The sequence below is a fragment of the Typha angustifolia genome, chromosome 4, assembly GCF_048772165.1.
Source record: "Typha angustifolia cultivar Huaian chromosome 4, ASM4877216v1, whole genome shotgun sequence".
In the NCBI taxonomy this organism is placed as follows: Eukaryota; Viridiplantae; Streptophyta; class Magnoliopsida; order Poales; family Typhaceae; genus Typha; species Typha angustifolia.
In genome coordinates, this window is record NC_133242.1 from 11,042,018 (window position 1) to 11,069,355 (window position 27,338).

At 36.4% G+C, this 27,338-nt stretch overlaps 2 protein-coding genes across 2 annotated transcripts; both read left to right on the forward strand.

The window, feature by feature from the left end:
• Nucleotides 1-1,638: 1,638 nt before the first annotated feature.
• Nucleotides 1,639-1,968, forward strand: LOC140758681 (ent-beyerene synthase KSL4, chloroplastic-like). The gene has a single exon (XM_073094925.1). The coding sequence runs from the start codon at nucleotides 1,639-1,641 to the stop codon at nucleotides 1,966-1,968; it is 330 nt and encodes a 109-aa protein (XP_072951026.1).
• A 917-nt stretch (nucleotides 1,969-2,885) lies between these two features.
• On the forward strand, nucleotides 2,886-8,690 carry LOC140758682 ((E,E)-geranyllinalool synthase). Its single transcript, XM_073094926.1, has 12 exons — nucleotides 2,886-3,237; nucleotides 3,663-3,852; nucleotides 3,954-4,180; nucleotides 4,353-4,476; nucleotides 4,676-4,806; nucleotides 4,930-5,162; nucleotides 5,248-5,378; nucleotides 6,244-6,336; nucleotides 7,202-7,417; nucleotides 7,612-7,741; nucleotides 7,864-8,100; nucleotides 8,188-8,690. Exons 1-12 carry the CDS (start codon nucleotides 2,904-2,906, stop codon nucleotides 8,578-8,580), a joined length of 2,439 nt encoding a protein of 812 aa, XP_072951027.1. The 5' UTR covers nucleotides 2,886-2,903; the 3' UTR covers nucleotides 8,581-8,690.
• Nucleotides 8,691-27,338: the final 18,648 nt, after the last annotated feature.

Here is a 27,338-nt window from a genome sequence, read left to right on the forward strand (position 1 = left end):
TAGCTAAATTCAGCTCTGCACAGTTTTAGAAAAATATTCGCAGTGGATAAAATCATTAATCTCCAGATCTACAAATTTGGTATTCACGACTTCTCCAGATTCGGAATCACGAAACAAATGATTAATCCGAGAAATATAAAGAATGCCGATTTAGTTAGTTAGCTAGTTTTATCTTATTGTTTGAATTTTAAATAAATCGGATAATCCACATGTGGATCCGATCCAATATGGATTTTTACTCCTATTTATAGGAGTGGACATATAATAAGAGGGAGATGGAATTAAATTGAAAGAAATCTGAGTTTAGCTGGTTATTATTTTCGTCCTTATCTTTTTTACATTTTGTATTTATCTTCATAGGAGTAGATCATAACCATAGATCCTCTTCAAGCATCCAAACCCTAGCCACCTCCTACCTCCAGGAGCCACCCTACTACACGACCGTCTACCACTACCTTTGGCCGTCCACCACCCTTCGACGACCACCACAACGTCGGATATTACCGTTCTGCCCTCCCTGACATATCTTCACTATTTTATTTTTATCTTTTAATCCTGACCTTCGATTTAGGTGAAACGAGAGCCATTAGAACCCTAACTCATGAGGATACCTCTACCTAAATTTTCATAATCATCCTACGGACGGATTGTTCCAGATCTAGTCTATAACACAATTAGACTCGTACTGAAAGTCTCTGATCATATCATTTATCTTATCCAAGAGAGAAACCAATAAAATTAGAGCAGACAAAGAATAAAATAAATAAAGTTTAGTACCGAGTTAATCAAAACCAGCCTTCTCGCTTGAGATAAAGCCCTTGCTTTCTATCCAATCAATCGAGATTGTAATTCATAATGAACTTGAATGCCATATGTTTAGACTTTAATAGAAGACTTCCAAAACCAACCAACTCTAGTAGAGTTGGTAGGTACCACAATAATTATTTGATGGTTTGACTAAATGGCTCGACTAGGTTAATGGTTCGACGGTGCAGTTGGCTTAAAGGAACAGCTCGGTGCAATCTAGTCTTCGAGCTCATAAATGATTAAGAAAAAGGAAAAAACTTCTAAGATATTTTACCTTTTTTAGAAGTCTTCTAGGCCTTGTTTGTTTTGAGTTCACCGAGAACTAAAATAATAATTGTTGAGAAATAAGAGTATATTAGTTATTTAAAGTTTTTTTGTTAACTTAACAATTATTTTATGAGAAATATTTTATTAAAAACAAACCACTAGCAATTCGAAAGGAGTCAAAGGAAAAAAACCAAAATTTAATGCCAATTAGGATAGTTCCAAAAAATTTCAGTGGTATTATATAAAAAGCCCTATTTTTCTTAATCTAATAAAATGACTTTGGAGAGAAAACATGAAAAAAAAAAGAATTCTTTTCTCTCGGCTGGTAGCTGGTAGGAATTTATTTTTAGTTTATTTAATGACTGCTACGTGGCCCACACAATTAAAATTTATGTGTTTTAAAAACAAAACGTTTATGGAGCCTACACTATTTCGTCGTCTTGATCGATCAGATGACGAGAAAACGTGAACCACATAATTATACAGTGTACGTGCAATCGCTGCGTCCTCAAAAAAAAAAAAAAAAAAGCTGGGGTTTAGTTTGAACTTATTTCTTTCGGAGAGATGGAAAGATTAGCGGATGAGACACTTGTTGAGATGGTGAAGGAGGAGGGGTTTCCTGATCATATGTACTCCTTCGTCCCGTGTTTCGTGTATGAGACGGCATGGGTGGCCATGATTCCCGATTCAGATCGCCCTAACCTCCCACTCTTTTCTAAATACTTGGGTTGGCTACTCTATTACCAGCAGAAAATAGAGGAAGGAGGGTACTACTGTGCTGAATCATCTGTAAGTTATGATCTCATCATTGGCTGCCTCACTGTCACTCTTGCTTCCCTTATTGCACTCACCACGTGGAACGTTGCTCGACAATACATAGACGAAGGTTTTTAATATGTTGCTCAGCGAAGATAATTCTAGCAGAGATATCTTTTGAAATTGAGTACAAAATCCAAGAAATAATATGTTGTCATTCATAGTCCAAGAACTAAGGAGATCAAGATAGTACCTTTAGAATTGAATCGACATTTTTTGCTATTATTGGATAAGTTTTGTGACTGTTTGAATTAGATTGTTTGCTAACAAAATCTAACTTATAATCATGATTAAAATCAAACTCGGATTTAATAAAGACTATGTACCCTTGTATAAATTGTTTAAAAGCTATCTAATATCTTTTTTTATACAAGATAAAAATCATTGACATATATTTTAAATTCTAAACTTTCAGAAATGAGACTATCTTAGTTATTTAAAGTGTCTTGTTAAATTTAACAAAATTTTATGAGGACTATTCTATTGAAAACTTACTATAATGGCAATTTTATCAATTAGGATACTTCCAAAATTTTCAATGTACTTTTATAAAAAGCCCTAATTTTCTTAATCTAATAAAATACTTTGGAGAGGAAATATGAAAAGAAAAACTAAATTATTTTCTGTCGGCTGGTAGCTTGTAGGGATATATTTTTAGTCTTTTTTTTATGACTCTCTATGTGGCCCACACAATTAAAGTTTGTTGGGCCTACAGTATTGTCGTTTCCATCGAAAGGTTTCCTATCGCTCTTTGTCCGTATTACCATAATAGAAAAAATAACATAGTAAACGTGAACCACATAATTATATAATATACAGGAGAGTAAGTTGTGGTGTAGTCATATATGAGGCTGATGTACGCCTAATCAACGTGAGAAATGTGGGTTGAAAACAACTTAGAGGACCTAGCCAATGCCGAGACTACTATTTCCTCTATAAATAGAGGAGCTCTTCTACACAACACTTTATATATTTTTGCATCATTTAAGTTTTAACTTATTTATTTCGGAGAGATGGAAAGATCAGTGGATGAGACACTTATTGAGATGGTGAAGGAGGAGGTGTTCTTGGGTGCCTCCCCTGATGATATGTACTCCTTCGTCCCGTGTTCTGTGTATGAGACGGCATGGGTGGCCATGATTCCCGATTCAGATCGCCCTAACCTCCCACTTTTTCCTGAATACTTGGGTTGGCTACTCCATAACCAGCAGAGAGTAGAAGAAGGAGGTTACTACTGGGTCGAATCATTTGCAGCTCATGACCTCACCATTGGCTGCCTCACTACCACTCTTGCTTCCCTTGTTGTATTCACCACATGGAACGTTGCTCGTCAAAACATTGACGAAGGTTTTTAACTATATATATAGTCTATCTTTTGTTAAGATTTCTCTCCCTTAGACTTTAAATATAATAAATATAAATAAACGTTAATTATAGAAAATATTATTTAATAGACTTTTTAATTTTGATTCTTGAATTTTATAGGAGATAGACTTCAATTTAAATTTGATATTATCTATTTCTATATGTTCTCAAATTTTACTTTAAGGTAATCTTAAACTAATGAGAGATATTTTTTTTTTCTTTTGATAAAAGAATTAATGAGAGATATCATATATAAGTAATTAAAAAATAATCAAAGAGATAGAATTTAATTACACTTTCATCAAATTAATCATAAAAAAAAAATATCAATACCTTTATTTTAAAATATATAGTTCCCTCAGAACTTTATTCGTACAACCTTGACCTTGTTCCGATCGATCGACCAGGGTTGGAGTTTGTTCGCGCATACGCAGATAAATTGCTGGTGGAGCAGCATGGCCTCATCCCTAGATGGTTTGCCATTGTTTTCCCCGGAATGCTTGAGCTTGCAGCTTCCAAAGGTTTGGAGGTCTTTCCTAATGGTTGGACTGAAGCCGTTAAGGACGTCTTCACTCGAAGAGAAGAGATCTTTGACATGTAAGTTAGTTAGTTAGTTAACATATATATATATATATAGTTTTCTACGTACTAACTAATAACTATTTTGAAATTCCTCATACAAATCATATTATTCTCAGGGAAAGGAGTAGTTTCAGCACAAGTCTGAGTCCATCACTTGCGCTATACCTGGAGGCCCTACCAGAAACCTACAAAGAAAGCCACGAGCAGATTCTTGCGCAGCAGAGTAGTGAAGATGGCTCACTCTTCCAGTCGCCTTCGGCAACGGCCAGTGCTTTCCTCATCACCAAAAATAGAGGCTTCATGATGTACTTGAAATCCTTGGTCAGAACATGTCAGAATGGAGGTATACTTTTTATGCCTCATTATTTTATTAATTAGATTTGAAGTTACTAAATAACCAATAATTAACGATGCGTGCACGCATGGAGATGTGCTTGTATATATATATATATATTTGAATCTTAAGTAATTAAGTAACCAATGCTAAAATAATTAATATATGTGTGGGCCGGCAGCACCTCCGATGTACCCCGTGGACCAAGATCTCGTGAAACTCTGCTTAGTGGACCATTTACAAAGGCTAGGCTGCGATGAGCATTTCGCCGAGGAGATACGACATGTCATGGACCAAATTTATTGGTATATATATGCTTAATTAATATATATATATACATTCGAATGTTGTATTGCTTCACGTTTCTATTGCATGTGAAACGGATCTACAGATTAGATTGAGTATTAAATCACATCACCCAAATTGATTAAGAAAACTGGTATCTTACTGATGATTTCAGAAATTTAAATCTAAAAAACCTTTTGGGCATTATTGGACGTGAAGGAATTATTGGATGATACAAGAGCCGCAGCCCCAGGGTTTTGGGAAGCACGATACGCAATTGCAGCTACAATTACAAAAGGCGTCTTTAGCATTTCACCTCTTGAGGATGCATGGTTATCGCGTATCTCCATGTAATTAAGAGCTAGCATCACCAATCATGCATGTATTTTATGATTTTCACTTGATCATCATGCATGACCATCAATCACGTACATACTAACTAATTAATCACCTTAATTTACTGATCCACACAGCGAGGTTCTGTTGGTTTATTCACGACTTAGAGCTGCTGTCATATATGCGAGAGAACTACATTGACTTCTTAGGTGCTTTATACAACATTTATAGAGCATCACATCTTGCATTTCCTGGAGAAGCCGATCTCGAAAAAGCCCACACTTTTGCTAGAAACCTACTCCAAAATGGATTACAAGGCCATAATCAAGGAGACCATCACTCCTCACTTCTGACCGATTTCCAGAAGGAGGTATATGCAGATTTGTTATCACATCGCATTCGCATTAATGCTCATATGAAGGATATTCTTTTTATTTATTTATTTGCTACATTAGATTTTCCAGGCGTTGAGAGCTCCCTGGCTTGCTCAAGCAGATCACTTAGAGCATCGGATCTACATTGAAAGAAGAGACGACTACTGTATATTACTTGGGAAATCTTCATCTTGGAGGTATAAATTGATACGGTCAGTTTAACGACTTATTTATTAATGGGAATTTTATAAATCTCATCTTATATTTTATCTACTTTACTTTATGAGTCATAACTTATTTTTAAGGATTTTATAATCTGATATTTTTTTTATAATTATTATTTAACATCCTAGGTTAATTTAACTTAATGGTAATTAAATAGAATGGCACCAATAATAAAATATTCTCTTATAATACAGGAAATAAAAAAAAATTCCTTGGATTTGTTTTTTATGCAATACCTATATTATCGATCCCATTGTTCTTATTCCACGCTTAGGCAAAAACAAAAAAATAAATAAAAAGAAAACCTAAAAAACCTCCTATTGAAGTGCTTCTTATTCCTCAGCTAAGCAAAGTCGAAAAAATTAAAAATAAGAGTAAAGCCTCTCTCTCTCATACTATTCATCTTCCTCACACAGCTTAAGAAAAAAAAAAATTCTAGAAACCCATCATCATCCGTTACCAAGCTCCACCTTCTCCTCCACTCACCCAGACGAGCTCCGCCTCCTCCACTCACCTAGACGAGCTTTGTCTCCTCCATTCACCTAGACGAGCTCTGCTTCCTCTAGCACCTATATGAGCTCCTCTCCCGGTGGGAGTATTTTAGTAATTAGTAAGTATAGTTATATAATTTATATAATTGAGTTAATATTAGTTAATTAAAATAATTTAAAGGTATTAAATAAAAATTATAAAAAAAATAAGGGTCAGATTATAAAATTTTAAAGACCAGAGATGAACCACAAAATAAGTAAATTATATGGTGTGATTTATAAAATTTATTTTATTAATTACACTGTTCACTTTTATTCAACTTAGTAATAGGGTTATATATGCTGACATATATAAGTGCAGGCTGGTATGTTCTGACAATGTTGTGGAACTTGCAACAAAAAGTTATGAAATTCGCCAATCTGTTTATAGATCTGAACTAGAGGACGTAAAGAGGTAATTTTCATTTGTACTCACTCTCGAGATTGCATAACCTCTGCTATATATAGGGCTGTCAAAATAATCTAGCCAGCTCGAGCTCGGCTCGAGTTCGACTCGATAATGCTCGATCAAGCGAGCTTGATCATTAAAGCTAGGCTCGAAATTAAATTCGAGCCAAGCTTGATCCCGAGCCGGCTCGATCACATCGGCTTGATAAGGCTCGAATATATATATATATATATATATATATATATATATATATATATATATATATATATATATATATATATATATATATATATTAAACTAATATGAACCATCAGATCAAACTCTTTCACCCATTTAGAATTCCAGCAATTATTTTCTGATACAATTATCTTTATTGTTTGTAATTTATATTTTGGTTGCTTGTAGTCTTTTGACACAATTATCTTTGCTAATTGTAATTTATATTTTGGTTGCTTGTAGTTTTCTAACTCATTTTTATTACTTGTAATTTATATTTTGATAATATTTATATCTTTATAGTTGAATTAGGTTTTATTTTAAGCTTGATTCAAGCTTAAATTAATTCAAGCTTGCTCAGGTTTGAAAATGGTTTGAAATTGATAAAGCTTGAAATTGCTAATTGAGCAGCTCGTTTAAACTTGAAATTGGCTCGCGTTTGAAATTGGCTCTGATTGAAATTATTTCAATTCAAGCTTAATCACAAAGATAGGCTCGAAATTAATTTCAATTCAAGTTTGATTAGAGCCAGGCTCGATCAAGCTCGACTCGTTTACACCCCTAGCTATATATATATATATGAGATTATTCTATTATAATAATATCTGTAACATGCATGCATCATTATTCATCCTTAATTTGCTTATTGTACTAGGTGGGCAAAAGATTTCGGCCTTTCCGACATAGGATTTGGTCGACAGAAAATAACCCATTGCTACTTTTGTGCTGCTATCTCTGTTTCCCTTCCTTTATGTTCTGATGTGCGGAAATCTATGGCCAAGTGTGCAATCTTGGTCGTATTAGCTGATGATTTCTACGATGAAGAGGGTTCATACTGTGAGTTGCGAGAGCTAACAGAAGCAGTTCAAAGGTACGTTTGAACTTTTTAGCCACTAATAAAATCTTTTGCATGTAGTTTTTTTTTTTTTTTTCCTGATAAAAGAAGCTTTTCTTACTTATCTAATTATTCAATATTTAACTGTTTTCTTAGAAGTCAGAATTTTATGAAGAACTAGTTCGTGCCATTTTCCATTACAACTTTCTTAAATACTTCAATAATAACAGGTGGGAAGGTAGTCTCTTATGTGGCCATAGCAGAGTTGTCTTCGATGCTCTTGATGGCCTTGTATTGGATATTGCTTCAAAAGCTCACAACCAACAAGGCCTCGATGTGAAAGAGGATATTAAGGATATTGTAAGTATAGAATCTTCATTTCTTTATAATTAATATGAAGATTAGTCTAATTTTGCAGCAACATGCATATTAATCTAGCTAAAAATATATATATATATATATATATCTCGTTGCAATCCCAGTGGCGAGGGGCATTTAATGCATGGTTTAAAGAGTATGAATGGAGGAGAAAAAGATATGTGGCAAGGATAGATGAATACCTAGAAGTTGCTACAATCTCTGTTGCAGTGCAACCAATTGTTTGCCCAGCCTGTTATCTGACAACTCCACACCTTCCCCAGAGATCTACAAGGACACACAAAATTACTGAGTTAATGATGATATCGACTCGCTTATTAAATGACATCGGAAGCTATCAGGTTACTTATACATCAATATTTTTATTTCTTATGTTTAATAGTATTTATAATGCTAAATAGGAATTCATGATATGAAAATATTTCCAGAGAGAACTGGAAGAAGGGAAATTGAACATGGTAACATTGTTCCTGAAAGAGAACCCATCTGCGACAATTGAAGACTCAATTGCATATATTTGCAGAGCATTAGAAGTGAGGAATAAGGAGTTGATCGAACTTCTTCTGACTGATGACTATGTTCAAGTGCCGAAGGAATGGAAACGACTCCATCTATCTGTTCTTAAGGTCTTTCACATCTTGTATGGTGCAACTAACAAATTCGACTCACCTTCTGCATTGCTTGAAAACATTAAAGCTGCATTTTATGATCCTCTGGTGACGGATGTTCCGAGAATTTTACATCCTTATAAAGTGAAGGATAAACGAAGTTTATATTGGGTTGGCCGTGGGAATTTTGATTCGAAACCGAGGGAATTTTGATTCAAGAAATTAAGTTCAAAGAAGCACATGATTCAAGGCCAATCTCATACGAGGTGAAAATCTCATCGAACCGTTAAAAGATCCAACAATTTGAGTTCTTCAACCTATTCTTCTTCATGTGTTAGCCTTTCAATTATTTACGGTCTAAGATATGTTTAACGTGTTGAAAAAGCATTAGGAAAAAAAATTGTATCACTAATAAGCGTTTCAAAGATGATTGAGTTCACTCAGTCATGAAGTAAATAATATACATGTATGTAATGTTGCATTGTGCATCAAACCTGAACCGTGCTATACTCTCTCTTAAATACAGATTTAAACCAAGCCGAGCCGGACGGCGTACGTGAGTTAAGTTTCATAGTACCCTTTATCTATAAAATATGTACCTATTTTGGGGCTCAAAGCCCATAAGAAGTTTATCACTTATATATCATACTAATATTTCTCAAATATCTAATATGGTACTAAACTCACTTCTCTTTATTTTTCATTGCTATGATACCCGCTTTAGAGCTAATTTTTATTTACACTCTTCATGGATTTGACTAAGTGAATATATGATAATAAAATATTTTTTGAGCTAAATTAATTTTACCATTAAACTATCATTAATAATATGTGGGTCTTACTTAAAACTTAACTCAAAATTAATAAAATTTATGTCAAATACATATGTCTAGGAAGAGACGTAAAATTACCAACATGAAGGATGTCAAACCTTAAATGGGGATGTCAAGGAAGAGACCGAGATGCTCAATTGTATTGTCAAATGTAGTTTACCCCTTACTAATAGCTAGGAAGAGGCTAGGTAATATGGGTTTTGTTAACTGCATGCCTATCAATTGGGTTTTGTTAATATGGGTTTTGTTAACCACATGCCAGTTAATTGTGTTTCCTTACTTCAATCTAAATTACCGTGTGATAACTCTATTCAACTTTCTCACTTTCTCTATCAATTGGGCATTAATTCCTCTAATAATGTACTCTTGTTTGAACAAATTTATCGTAGTCTATGTAATATAATGAAGTCTTCAACTCAACTTGATCATCTTCATGATTAGTTGTGCGATAGGAACATCGTGCCATCGATCATGTGTGATGGCATTTGGTGGCTTAAAGAATGCACGCAGTTGTCAGTGCACATAAACAACTTGTTTCATACGTTTTGCAACAACTTGTAAGCGACATAACTGGATTTACTCCCTCCATGTCGGCGATGGCAACTGGACCCAAAGTCACAATATAATCAAGAATGATTTCGCGTTGCCCAATTTAAATCTTTGTTTAAGTCCATTAATCCACCCTCTCCTTCTACTTGTAGTAGAATTGATATGAGATACCGCCTACCGTCCAAATTACTCAACGCCTGGGATGACTTGTGCTAGCTCTATCAAAGCTTTTTTAAAGAGAGAAGAGATGAACATCAATATCAACTGATCCCACCGAAGAGAAAAAAATTGAACGTGAATCTTGGGTAGGCTATCATACTAACAGAAAAATCTTATAATGAATACCTTAAGAGATGAAATCTGTTACATGCTATCAAAAATAAAATGCAAAAAATAAAATATGAAAAACCAATCTCAAACACAAAAAAAATTCCTAAATTGAGTAAAATATTACGGATCTAAAGTCGGATTGAAATTAATCATTGGAACTTGTAGTAGTCACAAGAAGATTACAGATCATCCATCGATTTTCACAAGCCAATCTGTAACAACGTTGCTCATTAGATCCCGTCCAAATCTCAATGGCCCTTGAGGCATTTCATCTCAGTGACGCCATTTGAGATGTAGTTCTTCTAGATTTGACATAGATGTATTAAGAAGTGAGCGATTTAGAATATTTTATTTAAAGCTGGAAAGTTATCATTAATGGCCTACAAAAGATGATCTAAAGATATGACTAACGGCTTCCCTAGGGTTAGATTAAGACCCCTTACATATCTCTTAGAAATAAAGTAGACATCTCTCCAAATTAAAGCCAAATGGATCTCCAAAAAGATTTCACGGAGTAGCAAATTTCTTCAAAATTCTCAACCTTGCATAAGGATTCCATTTGAACGGCCTTGACTTAAATCTACAAAACCATCTCTATAACTCCAAACGACCTCTATGGTTGAAAAAACAACCAACATACGTGAATCCTTAGGTATATTTTAATACCAAATTAAGAAACATAATAAATGCCATATGAGATAGGATGTATTGCACGCTATCAATAATAATATGTATAAAATAAAAAGTGAAAAAGATAACTGTAAACACAAAAGTTTTTTACTTGGAAAAATTAAACCAGGTACAAAATGACGTATCCAAACTAATCACTAAAATATATAGCAATTAACGAGAAGCTTATAGATTATCAGTCGATCTCCATGACTTAATCTGTACTAATCTTGCTTGTTAGACCTTGTAATCTGTACTAATCTTACTTTTAGACTTATGACCCTTAAGGTTGATCATTCCGTCTTAATGACCCTCAAGACGTAGTTATTCTAGATTTGATATAGATGCGTAAAATTGAGAGTGATTCAACATGTTTTGTCTAAAATAGAGAAGTGATATCTAATTACCTCTAAAATATTTTAAAATAATGATCAATTAGTAATAAGATAGAAATATAAATTAATATCCTCCGCCTTAACCCTGGTTAAGGAGGTGTCAAGTACTATCGAGATATAGAAGTCACTCCCTTTGTGGTTATGCACATGTGAAAGTACTATCGAGATATAGAAGTCACTCCCTTTGTGGTTATGCACATGTGCAAATGATATGATATTATATATTACAATAAGCATAATGAAACACATATCATTATCATATATTATATGCTATTCTATATAATAAAGCCAATAGATATGCATAATATCATGATACACGTAATTATGTCAAATCGTAAGTAAAGCTAGTAGAGACTACTTGCATTATTAATAGTAAATAAATTTTTTGCACATGCATAATATGGATGCGATGATGTCATAAGATACGACATTGCATTCTCATACTATTAGATTATAAAAGGTTTACTTACCTGATGTTGCTTTCCTAATACTATCGCCACTAGCCACGAGATTATCTTCGCACGGTAAAGAGTCCTCCTCAATAATAACGATAAATAAATTATAAGCACCATATTCCTTATAAGAATTAATTAACTGATGTTTACTATGGGCTTGGGTAGGTCCATCTACGAATTTCTATATTTATTAATTATATAGAGCTAGCATAGATGTACCAGTGCCTAACACATTATTAAAATTAAAATAGCATTTAATTAATCCGCTTCATTAAGTAAAATAATCTACTTAATATAATTTCCCTATAATAATCTGTATTAATTATCCGACATGAGAAATTAATATAGATATCCCCATATCAACAACTCATTTGCTAAAATAAATTTAACCAAATTGCAATCTGGTTAAATCCCAAATAGAGCTAATTCCCTAATATGAATTATTTGTAATGGCACTCTCAAGCCATAGTCTAATTTATTAAAATTAATTTATAATAATTAATTTAGCAAATACAGCTATCTGCTAAAAAATAATTAATTCAGGCTCACATTTGACAAGATTAACTAAATAAAAGATTAAAATAAATTAAAACAAATTAAATAATAATTTTTCTATTTGGACCAGCCCAAAGCAAAATAGGCTGAGTCTCCACTAACCCAAAGACTACAAACCTACCAAAGATGGGCCTAAAGCCCCCAACCCACTAAGAAGCCATTTAGGTTGTGCTACACCCAACCCACAACATCATGGGCTAGGCCATAGCCCAACCCACAATTATACCATGGGTTGGGCTACACTTAGCCCAACCCCACCAAAACCTGGGTTGGGTTACAGCCTAACCAATAGCAACTTGGGTTGGGCTGGATGGGTTGTCTCGCAGCCTAGCCCAACAACTTGGGTTGGGCTGCGTAGGTTGGGCCGCAGCCCAGCACAAGCCCGAGATGGGCTGGGCAGCTCAGCTCAACAATATCCCCACCACACCACCTCCCTCCTCTCACTCGACAACAAACCCTCCTAGAGGAAGGAGATGGCTGTCGGTGTGCACCACCGCTAGTAGTCATTGCCTTCGACAAACCTAATCAGCGGCACCAAATCCACCAACTCGACGCACACAGCCCACACGAAGTGGCACACTGCTTACCGAGGCACCCGACGATGATCAAGCCGTACACCATGGTTGGCAGCCAAGGAGATGAGTCGCTCGACAAACCCAACCACAAGGGCACCAAAAGATGACACCAGAAGCTTCGTCTCACGAAGAGGAATCTAACTCGTTGGTAAAGCCCCAAGGATCGGCACGAAGGTTACTTGGGGTTGTTGGTCGACCAATCAATCGACGAGATTGAAAGGGAAAGAAGGGAGGGGAAAACGTCGTGGGGTTAAATTAAAATACAAATTAACTTGACAAGATAGGAGATGACTCACGGGTGAGCATCTCCATGGCGACGATAAGCCCTGACAATGCTTTGGTGCGATAAGGAGCTAAAGGGAGAAATGGCTGCGCGGAAGGAGAAGGAAAGAAGGAAAAGAAAAAAAAGAAAGGAAAAGATGTTACATCGATGTATCAAGTCTATATATTTTTTAATTAATTTATGTTTATCTCTTATGTAAGCCCTTAAAGTAAGTCTAGTTAAATCATGTAAGCCTTAAAAAGTAAGTCCAATTAAGTTACGCAAGTATCTAAGGCAAGTCCAATTAAGTTATGCAAGTCTCTAAGATAAATTCAATTAAGTCATGTAAGCCTATAAGACAAGTGCTAATTCAAATCGTGTTAGTCTTTATGGCTAATCCGAGTAGGACTAATTATACCCGACCTTTATATATATAAGGGTTGTGCTTATTTGTTCAATCATCCAAGCATCAAATGAAGAATTAAGAATTAAGTTTTAGCGTTAGACTAATTTAGTAGTAAGAATAAGATTATTCAGAAAAAGAAGTAAATTAATCATAGCCGTTTATTTTTATAAGAGTAGATCTACCGTAAAATCCTAATTCTACCTCCAACCCATAACTACCATCACCTCCACGAGCCACCCTACCTTATAGCCATCCATCACCATCATTGGTTCTCTGCCACCCTCCGACGACCGCTGTAATGTCGAATAATTACCAACCTATCTAATTCTAACATTTCTTCATTATTTTAATTTTATCTTGTCACTCTGACCTCAAAATTACCTAAAACTAAAGCTACTAGATCTATGAATTTTGGGGCTTCCTCTCATAAAAATATCATAATTTTCTTACATCCAGATTGTTCTAGATTTAGTTCGTAAGATTGAAATATTTTAATGACGACTTTAAATCATTAGAACACTTTGACTTGAAATCCACCAAAATTTATAAATCTTCAATTTATATCTTCAAATCACTTGTATATATAAATTCCTTAGCTTCAAATCAATTTTCTACTTCAATATATCTTTAATCAAACATCTCATAATTTATCCTAACTTATATATATGTTTATAAATAAAATCTAAACATATTACATAATAAAATTTTATTTTAAAATATATTTTACCAATTACATAAGTACAATTAAAATCCTACACCTAGATTGTTCTTATGCCCAAAAAGAAGCTCCTGCTTTGTCGGTAACTTGTAGCCCATACAAAAATTATCGCAAAGATGCTTGCAACAAGGATCAAGCCTTTTTAAGCTCTATCATTCCTTGTCCCAAAATGCGTTTGTTTTGGGAGACAAATCATTGATAATCACGTAATGGCTCAAGAAGCTGTAGCCTACATAAAGTCGACAAAATTGAAGGACGACGCCTTGGTGGTAAAAGCAAACCTCTCCAAGGCATTTCGACCATATAGAGCTGCCTTTTATTGCCAATTGTCTCAAATTGCATGGTTTTCCTAATCATTTCTTTAAGTAATTGTCGCATGTATTTCCTCTGCCAATCTTGTTGTTAATATCAATCGTTGTCTTGAAGGTTACTTCATGTTATCAAGAGGCCTTTGACAAGGCTGTCATCTCTTCTCATATCATTTGATTATTGACTCCATTGTGTTATCTTTCTTGCTTGACAAGGGGAAGAAAGCCGGTAGATGATAACCATATTGCACCAACATTGTCACACAAAAGAGTTGGTGGAGAGCCAAGATGAACCTTTAACTCACGTAATAACATCCTAATTCAATGGTATATTGCATAAAATGAGTGGCTATTAATTAGCATTCGTAAAGGAATCTAGTGTGGAGTTGCTATCTTAATGGTATGAACCATAGGAGCCGAAACACTCAGGATATATTAAAATGCAACCGACATTCAAATAATGACCGGAACATTTGACAGACCGAGAACTCTGTTCAATATACATTAGAATAAAGTGTAATGTTGGAAGTACATCTGAAGATGGACAAATTTTGCATGATAAGTTAGGATGTTTTGGAGCTTAATATAAATACAATTTAGACTAAACGTTTGGAATCATGGGGGGGTAGCAGAGAGAAGAAAGAAAGGATACCACTTGGAATAGGAAATATTTTAGAGGTCTTCTCTACTTTCGGTATCTACTCCGACAAATTTATTCTCCTTCCATTTTAGAATATATTGAGAGGATTGCTCATTTTAGAGTAGTTATTAGCGTTTTGCTTTTTTTTTTTTTTTTTTTTGGAATTTAGGGCTTTAGAGCTATCTCTATCTTGTCCTCCTCATCGTGATGCAAATTGGGTTAGATCGGATCGCATCATGAGGACATTAGATTCGATAGATCGAGTGTAGTTATCTTATTTATTTTACTTATATAGTTTAGATAGAATCTAAATAGATGAGAGTTTATTTAATTAGCTAAGTTCGTTGACTTCTGTTGCCCAGTTTCAGGAAAATGTTCTGCAGATATTTATCAGTTTACAGAATATTATGAGACCAGTTGGAGAAAATAGAAGACGTCCTGGTCTATAGCTTTCGTATTCAAGATTTCTCCATATCGACTCCATCCATGGCATAATGAAGAAATATTCTGAAAATGATAAGAAAGGCTTATTTAGCTAAGTCATGTTTATTTTTAATGTAAACCTTTAAGGCAAGCCTAATCAAGTCATGTAAGCCACTAAGGTAAGTTCAATTAAGTTATGTAAGCTACTAAGGTAAATTCAATTAAGTCATGTAAGCCATTAAGATAAGTTCAATTAAGTCATGTAAGCCTCTAAGATAAGTTTAACTGAGTGATGTAAGCCTCTAAGGTAAGTCTTAGTTTGAGTCGTATAAGCCTTTAGGGCTAAGTCCGAGTGGGACTCATTGTACTCGATCTCTATATATAGAGGGGCTAAGCTTTATTCGTTCAACCATTCAAGCATTAAAAATTAATTGAGTTTAATTATTTTCTTATTCTCGCATTTATCATTTTTATCATAACCGTTAGATCGTCTTATTTTTCTAAGAGTAGATCTAAGTTAGAAACTCAAATTTTACCTCCAACTCATAGCCATCATCACCTCCACCAGCCACCCTATTATAAGGCCGTCCACCACCGTCCTTAGCCATCCGTCAATCTCCGACGACTGACGCAACATTGGATATTTATCATTTAAGATATCTGATTGATGTGAAACTAGAGTCATTAGAACCCTATCTTGTGAGGTTATCATCACCTAATTTTTATAACTTTCTTACACCAGAATCAGTCCAGATCTGGTCTGTGACACCTCATTTTATAGCATATAAATTAAAGCCGAGCTACATACATCCTATCATTGTTTTCATGGTGTATATATCTTATTGTTTGTGACTGCTTCTGTATAATTTGATTGTCCTTGCTATGACATAGTGTGGAAGGTCTCATAACGCCAAATAGATCACACCCACGAGCTCAAGAAATTGAGAAAATTAAATCTCAAATAAAAGTAGAGAGATTGACACTCAAAAGAAAAGAAAATCAAACAAAGAGAGAAAATATAAGATTTATGTGGTTTGATGATTCATTTACGGAACAAAGATCAATCCACTATGAAGAAATTGCAAAATTACAAAAGCGATCACAAATCCTAAGTTTTTATCTCTCCCTCACTTTTTGCTTCAAAGAAAATAAAAGATGGCTGCTGCTAGGTGATCAACGCGTTGGTGCTGCGAAGCTCTCTCTCTCTCTCTCAGATATAGTTAAACGAAAGATGCAAAAACTAATGGTGGCTGCTGTAGAAAACAAAAGGACAAAAGAAAGTTTTCTTTTACATTGCTTCATGCAGGCTCACTTCAATATACTTATAGTAGATCAATTCCTATGTCTTTTAGGACGGTAAGTCCTCTATACAACGAGGCAAAACCCAACACGGCATCTATCTCAGGGACGCCATTTTCGGATCTGATATGCTTTAGCATAGTATTCGATAGTTGTAAGTAACTCACAACTGGTAGCACTACGTACGAAGGGTTGTATTGCAGAGTACCAATTGTACTATTCTTAATTGGTGAACTTTTATACATGATTATGCTATTGAAGCTAATGGGATAGTGCACACGGTTAAAACGGCTTCATGTCGTATCACAATGAAGGTTCCACTTCTCATAATCTCTCAAAAAAAGATAAAGATCCTTGACGTGATCCAATTTTATAGTCAAGTTCTACCAATGAGTGGCAAGTGAGATGCAGCGATGAAGAGCTCCGATGCATGCACAGACAGTGTGGTATCACTTTTTCATTAGCGACGTGGAGGATACCTCTGGATGAGTCCATAAATGGATATTGGGCAGGATCACCAAATGCAATTCCATAATGGATATTGAGTTGGATCACTAAATGCAATCTTATTCAAGAGACGACGGAAAATAAGGGAAGCTGGCTTATCGATCTCACCCTCCTTACGCTTTGCTTGCATTGAGCGGATATTCAGTTCCCCTCGCTAGCGTCTAGCTTGCTTGCTCTTTCTTCTTCTTGTAAAGATCTCTGGTCTGTGATCGACCTCTCACGCTTGGTTACCCAATGAGATCTGTGTATATGACTTATTATTTTGCATTTTTAGTTCGTACTCCAAGAATCAATTAATTCCAAAGGACATACACTACAGAATATATAAAATATAGAGCTACAGCTTATTTTATTGAAAGCAAGTAAAAACGTACATTAAAATACCACCTAACCCTTCTAGTACATGCAGCTAGCTTAATTATTCTAATTACCTAGCTTACGAATGAACGCAGAAGGAGACAGCACTTGATAGATAGATAGATAGATAGATAGATAGATAGATAGATAGATAGTAGAATATGGGTCCCTAGCTAGTTAACATCTTCAAGGAACTGATCTCCGAAAGGGATTTGGAATCTCGAAACCTGGGTTTGGAATGAAAGTGTCATCCGCACCAGGCAGATATTGGCCATTCACCGCAGCGGGAATACTGTGGTCTAAGCCACCAAAGTCAGGTGCCTGGAATCCGCTTCCGCCCATGAACCCACCAATGCCTGGAATCGACACACTGCTTTCTTGCAGGCAGTCTGTTTTCTCCTTATCGTCCGACTTGGTGGTGGTGGTGGTTGCTGGAACTTTGCGTCCAGCGACGGTGAAATGAGTTACGGACAACAGAACTAAGGCGACGAAGAAATAGGAGAGGCTTGAGGATTGGGCCATTGGAATTAGCTAGACGTACAAGAGAGAGTTTTGATATATAGGAATTAACGCAGGACCAATGTTGGTTGGTTTATTGAAGGACTTCGTGTTTCTTATATACTAGCATCCACCGGGACAGCTTCCAGATCTAGTTTGGTCGTGAGTAAACGGCTCATTAACTTGAAACATTATGATATTATACATACATATATACGTACATATATACGTACATTGTTGGCAAGTATAATGTATGTTCTGAGTTAATTACCTCATGCTTCTGCTGCTTTATATTTTGGTGATGTGAAAGTGTGAATCCAACTGAAATTTATTGCTCCAACATCTCCCAACTACTGATATCATTCATCATACCTGCCGCATTTATTGGTTGGCATTCATAATTTGCTGATGGGATCTTCACCCATTTAAAATTCTGTTATAAAATGTGGCCATTGAATGCTACCTCTTGCAGAGTAATTAACATTGATGAATAGGAGGAGGATACCCAGCTGAGACGTTGGATAGGACTTCAGGCTAGCTAGCTATCCTGCATGCCTTATATATATATATATATATTGCACACACAATGCTCAAACTGTATTTTGTAGTAGATCCTGCATGCTGAGCAAGAACGTTACTTTATGTTAAAGTATTGTCCTTCTACAAATTAATATTTATTTCTACATAAAGAATGCCGGCAATCCAAAAAGGATACTAACTTTTTATCAATATTAAATCTAGTTGCTTGAAGTAATTAAGGATGTTGTTCATGGAGGTATGGGCAAGACGATCGAGAGCCATCATCAAATCCTAGAATATACGTTATTGTTCTTAAAGCAGAACGAAACTGACTTTGCGACAATAATTGAGAGAGAGAGAGAGAGCTACTATCATTGATCAAAGGAATGACGTAGCGCTAGCTGCAGGTGTGTCAGCATATATAGGTTTTACTAATTAGAAACACTGTCTTCTCCATATTAGTGATCAGTAGTATAATTTCGGCCACTAGCTTAACCTCGAAGAATTGCCTCCAATTCTTGCAATTTTTTATTTAAGCTTCACTAAATTTACTACTTCTGTATCGTGAGGAAGTTGAAGTTTTAAGAGGCAAGCTGCCAATGAAGAAAGAAGGTTCTTCATCGGCAGAAGCTTGTTTGCGTGGTTAGGGGAACGAGCCAAGTTGGTGAGGACTGGTCAGTTGCTCCCATAATTAGGGAATGTTCCTGCATTCTATCTGAAAACTCATGTCTAAATGTTTGTCAATCGCTTAGAGTTTTTCGCTTATGTTAAGAAAATTTGTAAGGAGTGGGTCAATCCCCTCCCAGAATTTCACTGTAACCTGTTTCTTTGATTAAATGAATAGGTCTGTCGACTTCCTTTTCAAATAGAAAAAAAGAAGAAAAAAGAAGGCTCTTATTCAGCCAAATCGATCATAACTATCTTTGCCGTCGGCTTTTATTCAACAACGTTCATCCATCCCGTCGAACATATTAATAGGAAGATGACACTTGAAACTATTGAAATTTGGCTCAAATTTAGATTTCAGCAATTTTCAGAAACCTATGCTAGTGCATTTGAACGGGCCTTAAGGGCGTTCGAACGCAGTTTCTAGACAAAGGCTATTGATGTAGGTGTTCGAACAGCTCATCCGTGTTCGAACACAATTATCAATCCGAAAGCAAACTGTGATGCAGGCGTTTGAACGAGGTCATTACGTTTGAATGCTACTTTGGGATCTACTATATTTAAACCTAACTTGAACTAGCCCTATAAATACTGAAGTGAGTTTTTAGGACTTGAATGCTTAAGAGAATATTTATGACGGTGAGCCATCATTGTATTGAGAGTGATTAGAGTTGCTAAACTCTTTGGACTAAGAGATTTGCATAGTAAAAATGATTTCTTCGTCCGTAGATGTAGGCACATCGCCGAACCACGTAAATCTTGTCTTCTTTTCTTTCTATTGTCTCTAGTACTTTCATACTTGTGATTACTTGCATTATGGTGTCTAATACATGATTAGAAGTTATTTATGGCTATTCCATTACTATTAACACCATATTAGAGTTTTCACCAAACTTGCATTGGTTTTGCAATTACTATTTCATTTGTAAAATTTGTGGGTGAAGATTTTGCTTCTGCTTCCTTCACCCATTGGGCTATTTGCACAACAGAAACTAGATCTTTTACCTGAACATTTCAATCATCGGAAGGAACCTATAATTTGAATATCACTAATTTCTGAGAATATGCTTAGCTAGCGTACACTAACCACGTCCTAAATAAATGCTTCTTTCTGCTCAACTTTTGAGATCTCTCTACATTTAATTTTTACTAATTAACCTTCCCCGTATATATATGCTCCCCTTTACTTCTCCCCTAATTATTGTCAAATGGAATGCTAGCTTTTGTAGTTAGGCTAGTCCCTTGTGAAAGTTGGTCATCAACATCAGCTTGCTTTCTGTCTTACTTTGAGATTTGTGAAAATATATGAATTTGATGTATCGGTAATATTTCTTAGCATAAGAACAAATAATTATTAACTTTTTCATGTGGTTTGAAATTATAAACAGAGAGTGGTTGTTCTAGTAAATAATAAGCGAGTTATATTTTCATCTGCTGCTTGCTTCTCCAAGCAAGTCTGGCTGTAGTAAATTGCGGGGGATGTAAATGTTACGTGGAAGACGTAGCGTGGGATTATTAGTGGGACCCTCCAAGAGGACACTACCGTGGAGTCAGATCTGTACACCGGACCTCTGAAATTAACCAGTCCAGATCCTGAGTGCAGGTACTTCCAAGTGAAATACCAAAGAGTAGTACGCACCGATTCGATCTATCTGGTAGAAGATTGCCTGGGCTGGATGAAGTGTCAGATACCTACTTTGCCAGCAAAATGTCCAGCAGTACATAGCATTAATTCATAATTGTAGTTAGGTCTTTAAAAATAAAAGAATAAATAAAATCATTACTTAGTGCAGCTGGAAAAGTTTGGTCTAAGACCGACCACTCATAAAATAAATACATCTTTGGTAGAAATCATTGGCCTTATGGTCGGGGCAGTCGCTTTGAGTATTTCTGGAAACGACTTCTCACGCCCATTAATGGCCCGAACTTTGCAGAAGAGGAGATCCACTGTCTCATGTCATATCGCAATCGTTCAACGAGTCGATCACCTTTAAAAGGAATTGGTAAGCTTGCTTCTAGCAGCATTCGCTGCCGACAGCTATTCAATTACATCTGGATTTGGTATACGTGCTCAAAGATTGGACCTTGGTAGGTCATCGGGCTGTGCTAAGTTCGGGCCGAGCTTTTTGGGCCAATCGGACTTAAAGTATTTATTCACGGTCTGACCTACCAATTACTCGGATCGGACTAGAATAGTTTAGCCTGTTATCGCCCATCGATCTATGAGAGATCGGGCTAGCCGGTCAGGCCGGGCCGGCCGAACCGGCGTAACCCACCAATCATTCGACCCAACCCACATTTTAGCTATTTTTAGAATTTTTTACTATTAGCTTATTTTTAAAAATAATATTTATGTCCCTCCATTTAAAAAATAATAATAATAAATTTAAAATTTAAATGTGTACTTTAAAAAAAGTGTAAAACGGTACAGTACTAAAATTTTAGTTGGTTTTTACTGTAGCTAAACGGGTGAGAACTATAGCAGAACGGGTGGGCTACTATAGCATAACGGGCGGGCTACTATAGCGGGCCTAGTTGCGGGCCAAATGGGAGGGCTTTCAGGCTGAGTCGGACGGGCAAAGGGTTAGTTCGTACAACCTATGGGTAGTTCGGGCTCGGGCCTAGTTTAGGCTCGAGCCGGGCCTAAATCAAGCCCAGGCCAGGTCGGGCACGGGCTGGTTGGGCCGTTTGATCAAGTCTAGGCCTTGGCATATCCATATCTTTCATCAACCTAAATTACAACCCGACTATATAAAACATATACCTTCTTCATCGCTGTCCCACTCTTTCTCTATATGAGAGGGAAGCCTCCTCCTCTCTTCAATTAGGGATGAAAATGGATCTAACAGTGGTAAAACCATGTCCCTCACTTCTTTTCTTTGTTAGATACGAATAATTAGCGTATATTAAAGTTCCTTACTGCATCCTCTTAATACAGACCGGATCTTTACTATATCCGAATCCATTTTGTAAAATTATAATATTGTTTAAATTTATAACATATAATTAGAACAAGGATATACGAGAATATATTCAGAATTCAAAAACTATCCTCTTTTCTATATTTTAACTACTCCTGCAACTATTCGGATATGAATATAAATTCCGTTGTTTATTAGGACTTGAAACTTTTCCTCGTGTTTTCCCTCCATTATTGTAGTATGGAGGTAATGCTGCCGCTGTCTGTCCTAGCTAAGCACCCTAGCAACAGGACCATGGTGGGGGTTTCCCCTGTGACCTCTCCTCCTTTGCTACAATTCCTATGATGCTAAGAAAGACTAGTGCATAGGTACGTGGCATGGTTACATGTAACAATTTTGACCTGCCACGTCCCTCTCATGAGGGGTTTCCCTCCCGTAAGCATCACGTGGAGATTAGAAGTCTAACAACATCCCATCAATATTCAAGATAAAAAATAATTGAAAAGTAAGGGGGCTCATAAGCCACAACTCCGGCCAAATACAACAGTATGGATAGAGTCTCATAATTAGAGTACATGCCAAAAGGAAGATACAACACCCCATTACAAATAGTACAAAATGAAATGTGAAAGAAAAAGGGGCCCAACGCCTTACTAGGTAATCACTACCAAGCTCCTTCTAGAGTATAGTAACACTATTACTAGTCATATATTATGAATAACAATATGCCCAATATGGATAATACATGGATATCTACACAACCGATCATCATGATTATAAAATAAATCATGCATGTATTTAGTTAGCACGATCCGACCTGACTCCTACTAACCCTATCCACTCCATACACGTAGTGCGCTTCACAAACAGCACATTGGCTACCATCCATACTAAATGGACATAAATGCCCTCAAGAGAAAGTAGTTTCTAGTGGTAGAATTATTTAATTAACCCTTCGTTTTGTCATAAATAGATTTTGAATCTGGAGAAGTTATGAATATCAAAGTTGTAGCTCTGGAGGTTGGCAACCTTATCCAACTAGTTTGATATTATTTGGATATGTGTAGAGTATTCTACGAATATTTTTCTAAAACTGTGTAGAGTTAGATTTAGTTAATTAAATAAAATCCTAACTTTAACTAAACCAAATAACCAAATAAGATAATTAGACTTAATCCACTGAGCCTAATCTTCCTTTGATGTGATCCAATCTGACCCGCTTCGTAGACGTCCCATTGCCTACCTTTTTGTACAAGAATCCATCAACTATCTACGGGGTTGCCATGAAGGGCCCTCGACTCTGACGACCACCACGACAATTGGCTGCCGAGATGTCTCCGGCACTAGGAAAAGGCCATTAACCACGGTGAGGTGCCAGCGGGCGCGGCGGAGGTTGAGGAAGATGGAGGGAAGGTTGCGGCGGCCCACCGAGGACCACAATGAGACCCTCAAGGGTCCCATCGGTGCCAAACAAGGAACCCACTGAGAGTAGGAGAAGAGGCTCTAGAGGAGGCCCACAACCTCACCAAGCTCAACGGCGGTATACAAACCACCATCGCTAGCCCAATCGGTCTTAACCAAAGCCGACGGCTATGAGTGCCTGAAGCACTGATCCACTATGCTAGACACCGAAAAAAAAGATAGGGGAGTGAGGGATGAAAGACTTCTCAACGACGGGAGGCTTCACTAACTCCAGCGATGACAAGGGAGTCCAAGGGGTGAGGCAGGACTCAATAGGTGGGAATTAGAGGAGAAAAGAAAGGGGAAGGCGAGAAATAGAGAGAGGAGGGCGGCTGCCCTCTGCTTGAGGGACTGGCCACCTTGCACGTCGCCAGCGGCGTGTGCCTAGGAGCCATCTAGGCCTGGTCCTCCTCGCCCTCTATTTGATAGAGAGGCCCTCCCCTCCGCAGGCAGGTAGGGAGGGGAGGTAATGGGTTGGCTCATGCTAGGCTTTTTTTTAGGGTGTTACATTACAACCTTGCAAATCTTCTTCACCACCCTAGGCGACCTCGGAGGACGATATCGACCCATATCTTACATATGATCAAGTAGGATTCCTTTGATCGGGTAGAGATAGACCTAGAGCTACTTGAAAGTAGCTTAGATTAATGAAATTCACTCTATCCAGCATAATTGTTAGACCAGATGTTGACCCAATTAGAGGCTAGGTCACTGGATTATTGGTTCAACTAATAGTTCACCTGACTGAATCGCTGGTTTTTAGAAAGATAGTTCTAAATAATTCTAAAAATAAAATAAAAATCTCGGGAAGTAGTACAATTGTATAATATCCCTCATAACATATGATATCACCCTCATGGTAATTACTTTTCAAATTAAGTCATTTAATACGAAAAGAGTACTAAACTACTTTCGAGGGGCAAGTGCTAAAACCACATTACATGGAAACCTGACTTCCAAGTCTTGAAGGAGATCCTCAAGTCGGGTCTTGTTTGGGTGTGATTCAAGGATTTGCCACATGAGTACTGGAGGCTGGAAATTCTTGCTAGTATTACGATCAAACTTGGCCGTCCATTATAGGTGGACGACATGACTGTAACCCGGGCAAGGAGCTACTATGCTAGAATGTGCATTGGCCTTGACTTGCCCAAGACCCTATGGCAAGCGCTATCCATTACGATTAATAACCAACACCTTTAGATTCATTTTCTCTATTAAGATTTAACTATATTTTGTTTCGCCTATGGTAGAATTGGACACTCTGTCACGAACTACTCCAATCCTCTGAAGTGCAAAACATCGATGATAGTGGCACTAGAGGAATGAGTGCAAACCGACACGAAGGATGTCTGGACTAATAGCGGTCCTATGTAATTGAAGGTGGGTGGGAGGGTATGCCTAGGAGTGAACATACTCATGAGTATGGTCCATGGTTGTTGTAACAACCTATTGCAAATAAATAAATAAACAAACAAATAAATAAAAATAAAGATAAAAAAATAAATAATAATCATGGCACGGCATGGCTGGCCCCACTGTGGCTGGCCTCATGCCAAGATAGATTGGGCATTGCCGTCGGCCCGGCCAACCTGGTGGGGCCATCTAGTGCGGCGGGCCCTGCCGCCGCTAGCACCCCCCTCACTGCCTCTCTCTCCCTCTTTATATCTCTCTCTTCTCTCTCTCTCTCCTCTATTAGTCTCTCATTTTCTTCTCTTTCAAACTCTCGTCCCCTCCCCCCTAACGTCGACCTGTAGCTGCCGCTGCCATTGACGCCGGTGAACCTCCTTCCTCCTCCAGCTCTCTCTATCACTCTCTCTCTCTCTATCTCTCCCTTTCTTCCTCTTTCTCTCTTGGGTTCGCTAGAACCAAGCCACCGGCAATAGGCTTATTGCTGGCTGGCCAGCAGCGGTTGAGCCCCTCCCCACCGGCCGACTCTCCTCCTTCCCCTCCTCTCTCTCTTTTCTCTTCTTTCTTCTTCTTCCTTTCTTCTTCTTCCTTCTTCCTTCTTCCTTTCTTCCTCTTCTTCCTCAAGTCCCTCCTCCTCTTCTTTTTGCAATAGTGCTGGACTCGGCCTAGCACTATAGCAAGTAGTGTTGGGTCGAGTCCAGCACTGCTCGCAATGCTTTTATTTATTTTATTTTATTTCTATTTATTTAATTATTTGGGTATTTCTTTCTTAATTAATGCAAATAGGTTATTTAGATATTAATTATTGTAATAATAATATATATTCTTTAGTATGATTATTATTAATTATAATTAGTAAAATTAATGATTATACTGTTATAAACTATTACACATAAAATATAGGTAATACTTAAATTATTTATTATACATATATTCATTAATATGCTTATTATTAACTATAATTAGTAAAAATGAATGATTCATTATGTTTTAAATTGCTACATATAAATATTGGTTTACTTTATATATATATGTGTGTGTGTGCGCGCGTGTGCGCTTGCTTGCTTTTTGTTAGATCAATAAATAATTTTCTTAATTATAATCAAGAGATTTATAGATATATACTAATATTCATAATATATATATATATATATAAATTATTTTTACAATTTATTATATACTATTGTGTGTAGAATAAGATACTAGTCTGATTAATTTTTTTATTTATTATTTTGTATACTTAAGTAAAGACTATATAATTCCTGATTAATCAAGATAGAGTAAGAATTATAAAATTAATTATAAATAGATCTTGTCTATACTTATATCTAATTTATAGTTCTCTCCCCTTTATATTACAACTAGCATTTTATGATAATAGTATTTGAATTGTACCTATAATGTGGATCTAGTTATGTACAATATAAAAGAAGTAATTTTAAACCTAATAAACCATTATATTCTATTTGAACTAATTCTAATTGAATAAACGACTAACTTAATGCTACTTAAATATTTTTAGACCCTGAACCCATTATTTAAGACCCCGTGGACCCATCACCTCCTACTACAATCTCAAAATATCTGGGTCAAATGTATATGCATACTTCAGCTCATTAAGGAAGGAAAAGGTAGGAGAAGAATAGGCTGCAAGCTCAGCGGTATCGGGTTGGCGCGATAATGTATCCGTTCCCTTCTTGTTTTGAATTTCATAATCATATCCTAGCAATTTTGTGACCCATCTTTGCTGTGTCGGAGTGTGTATACGCTGTCCCATAAAGTATGGAAGGCTCTTTTGATCGATTTGGATAATGAATCGTTTACCGATTAAATAAGGCTTCCACTTTATTATCGCATGCAGAATTACCAACATCTCTCTCTTATAAGTTGATAATTGCTGAGACTTTTATGATAAAGCCTTGCTAAGATAGGCAATGGAACGTCCTCCTTGCATTAGTATAGCTCGTATGCCAACACCCGACATATCATATTTCACAATAAATTCTTTGGTGAAGTTCGGTAGTGCTAAAACGAGTGCTGTCGTCATTGCTATTTTCAATTTTTTAAAAGTTGTAGTGGCTTCATCCGTCCATCTAAAAGAGTCCTTCAACAAAGAAGTGAGAGGAGCAACGATCTTGCCATATCCGGCGATAAATCGGCGATAATATCCAGTCAGCCTAAAAATTCCTCTCAATTCGATGGTAGTAGTAGGAATAGG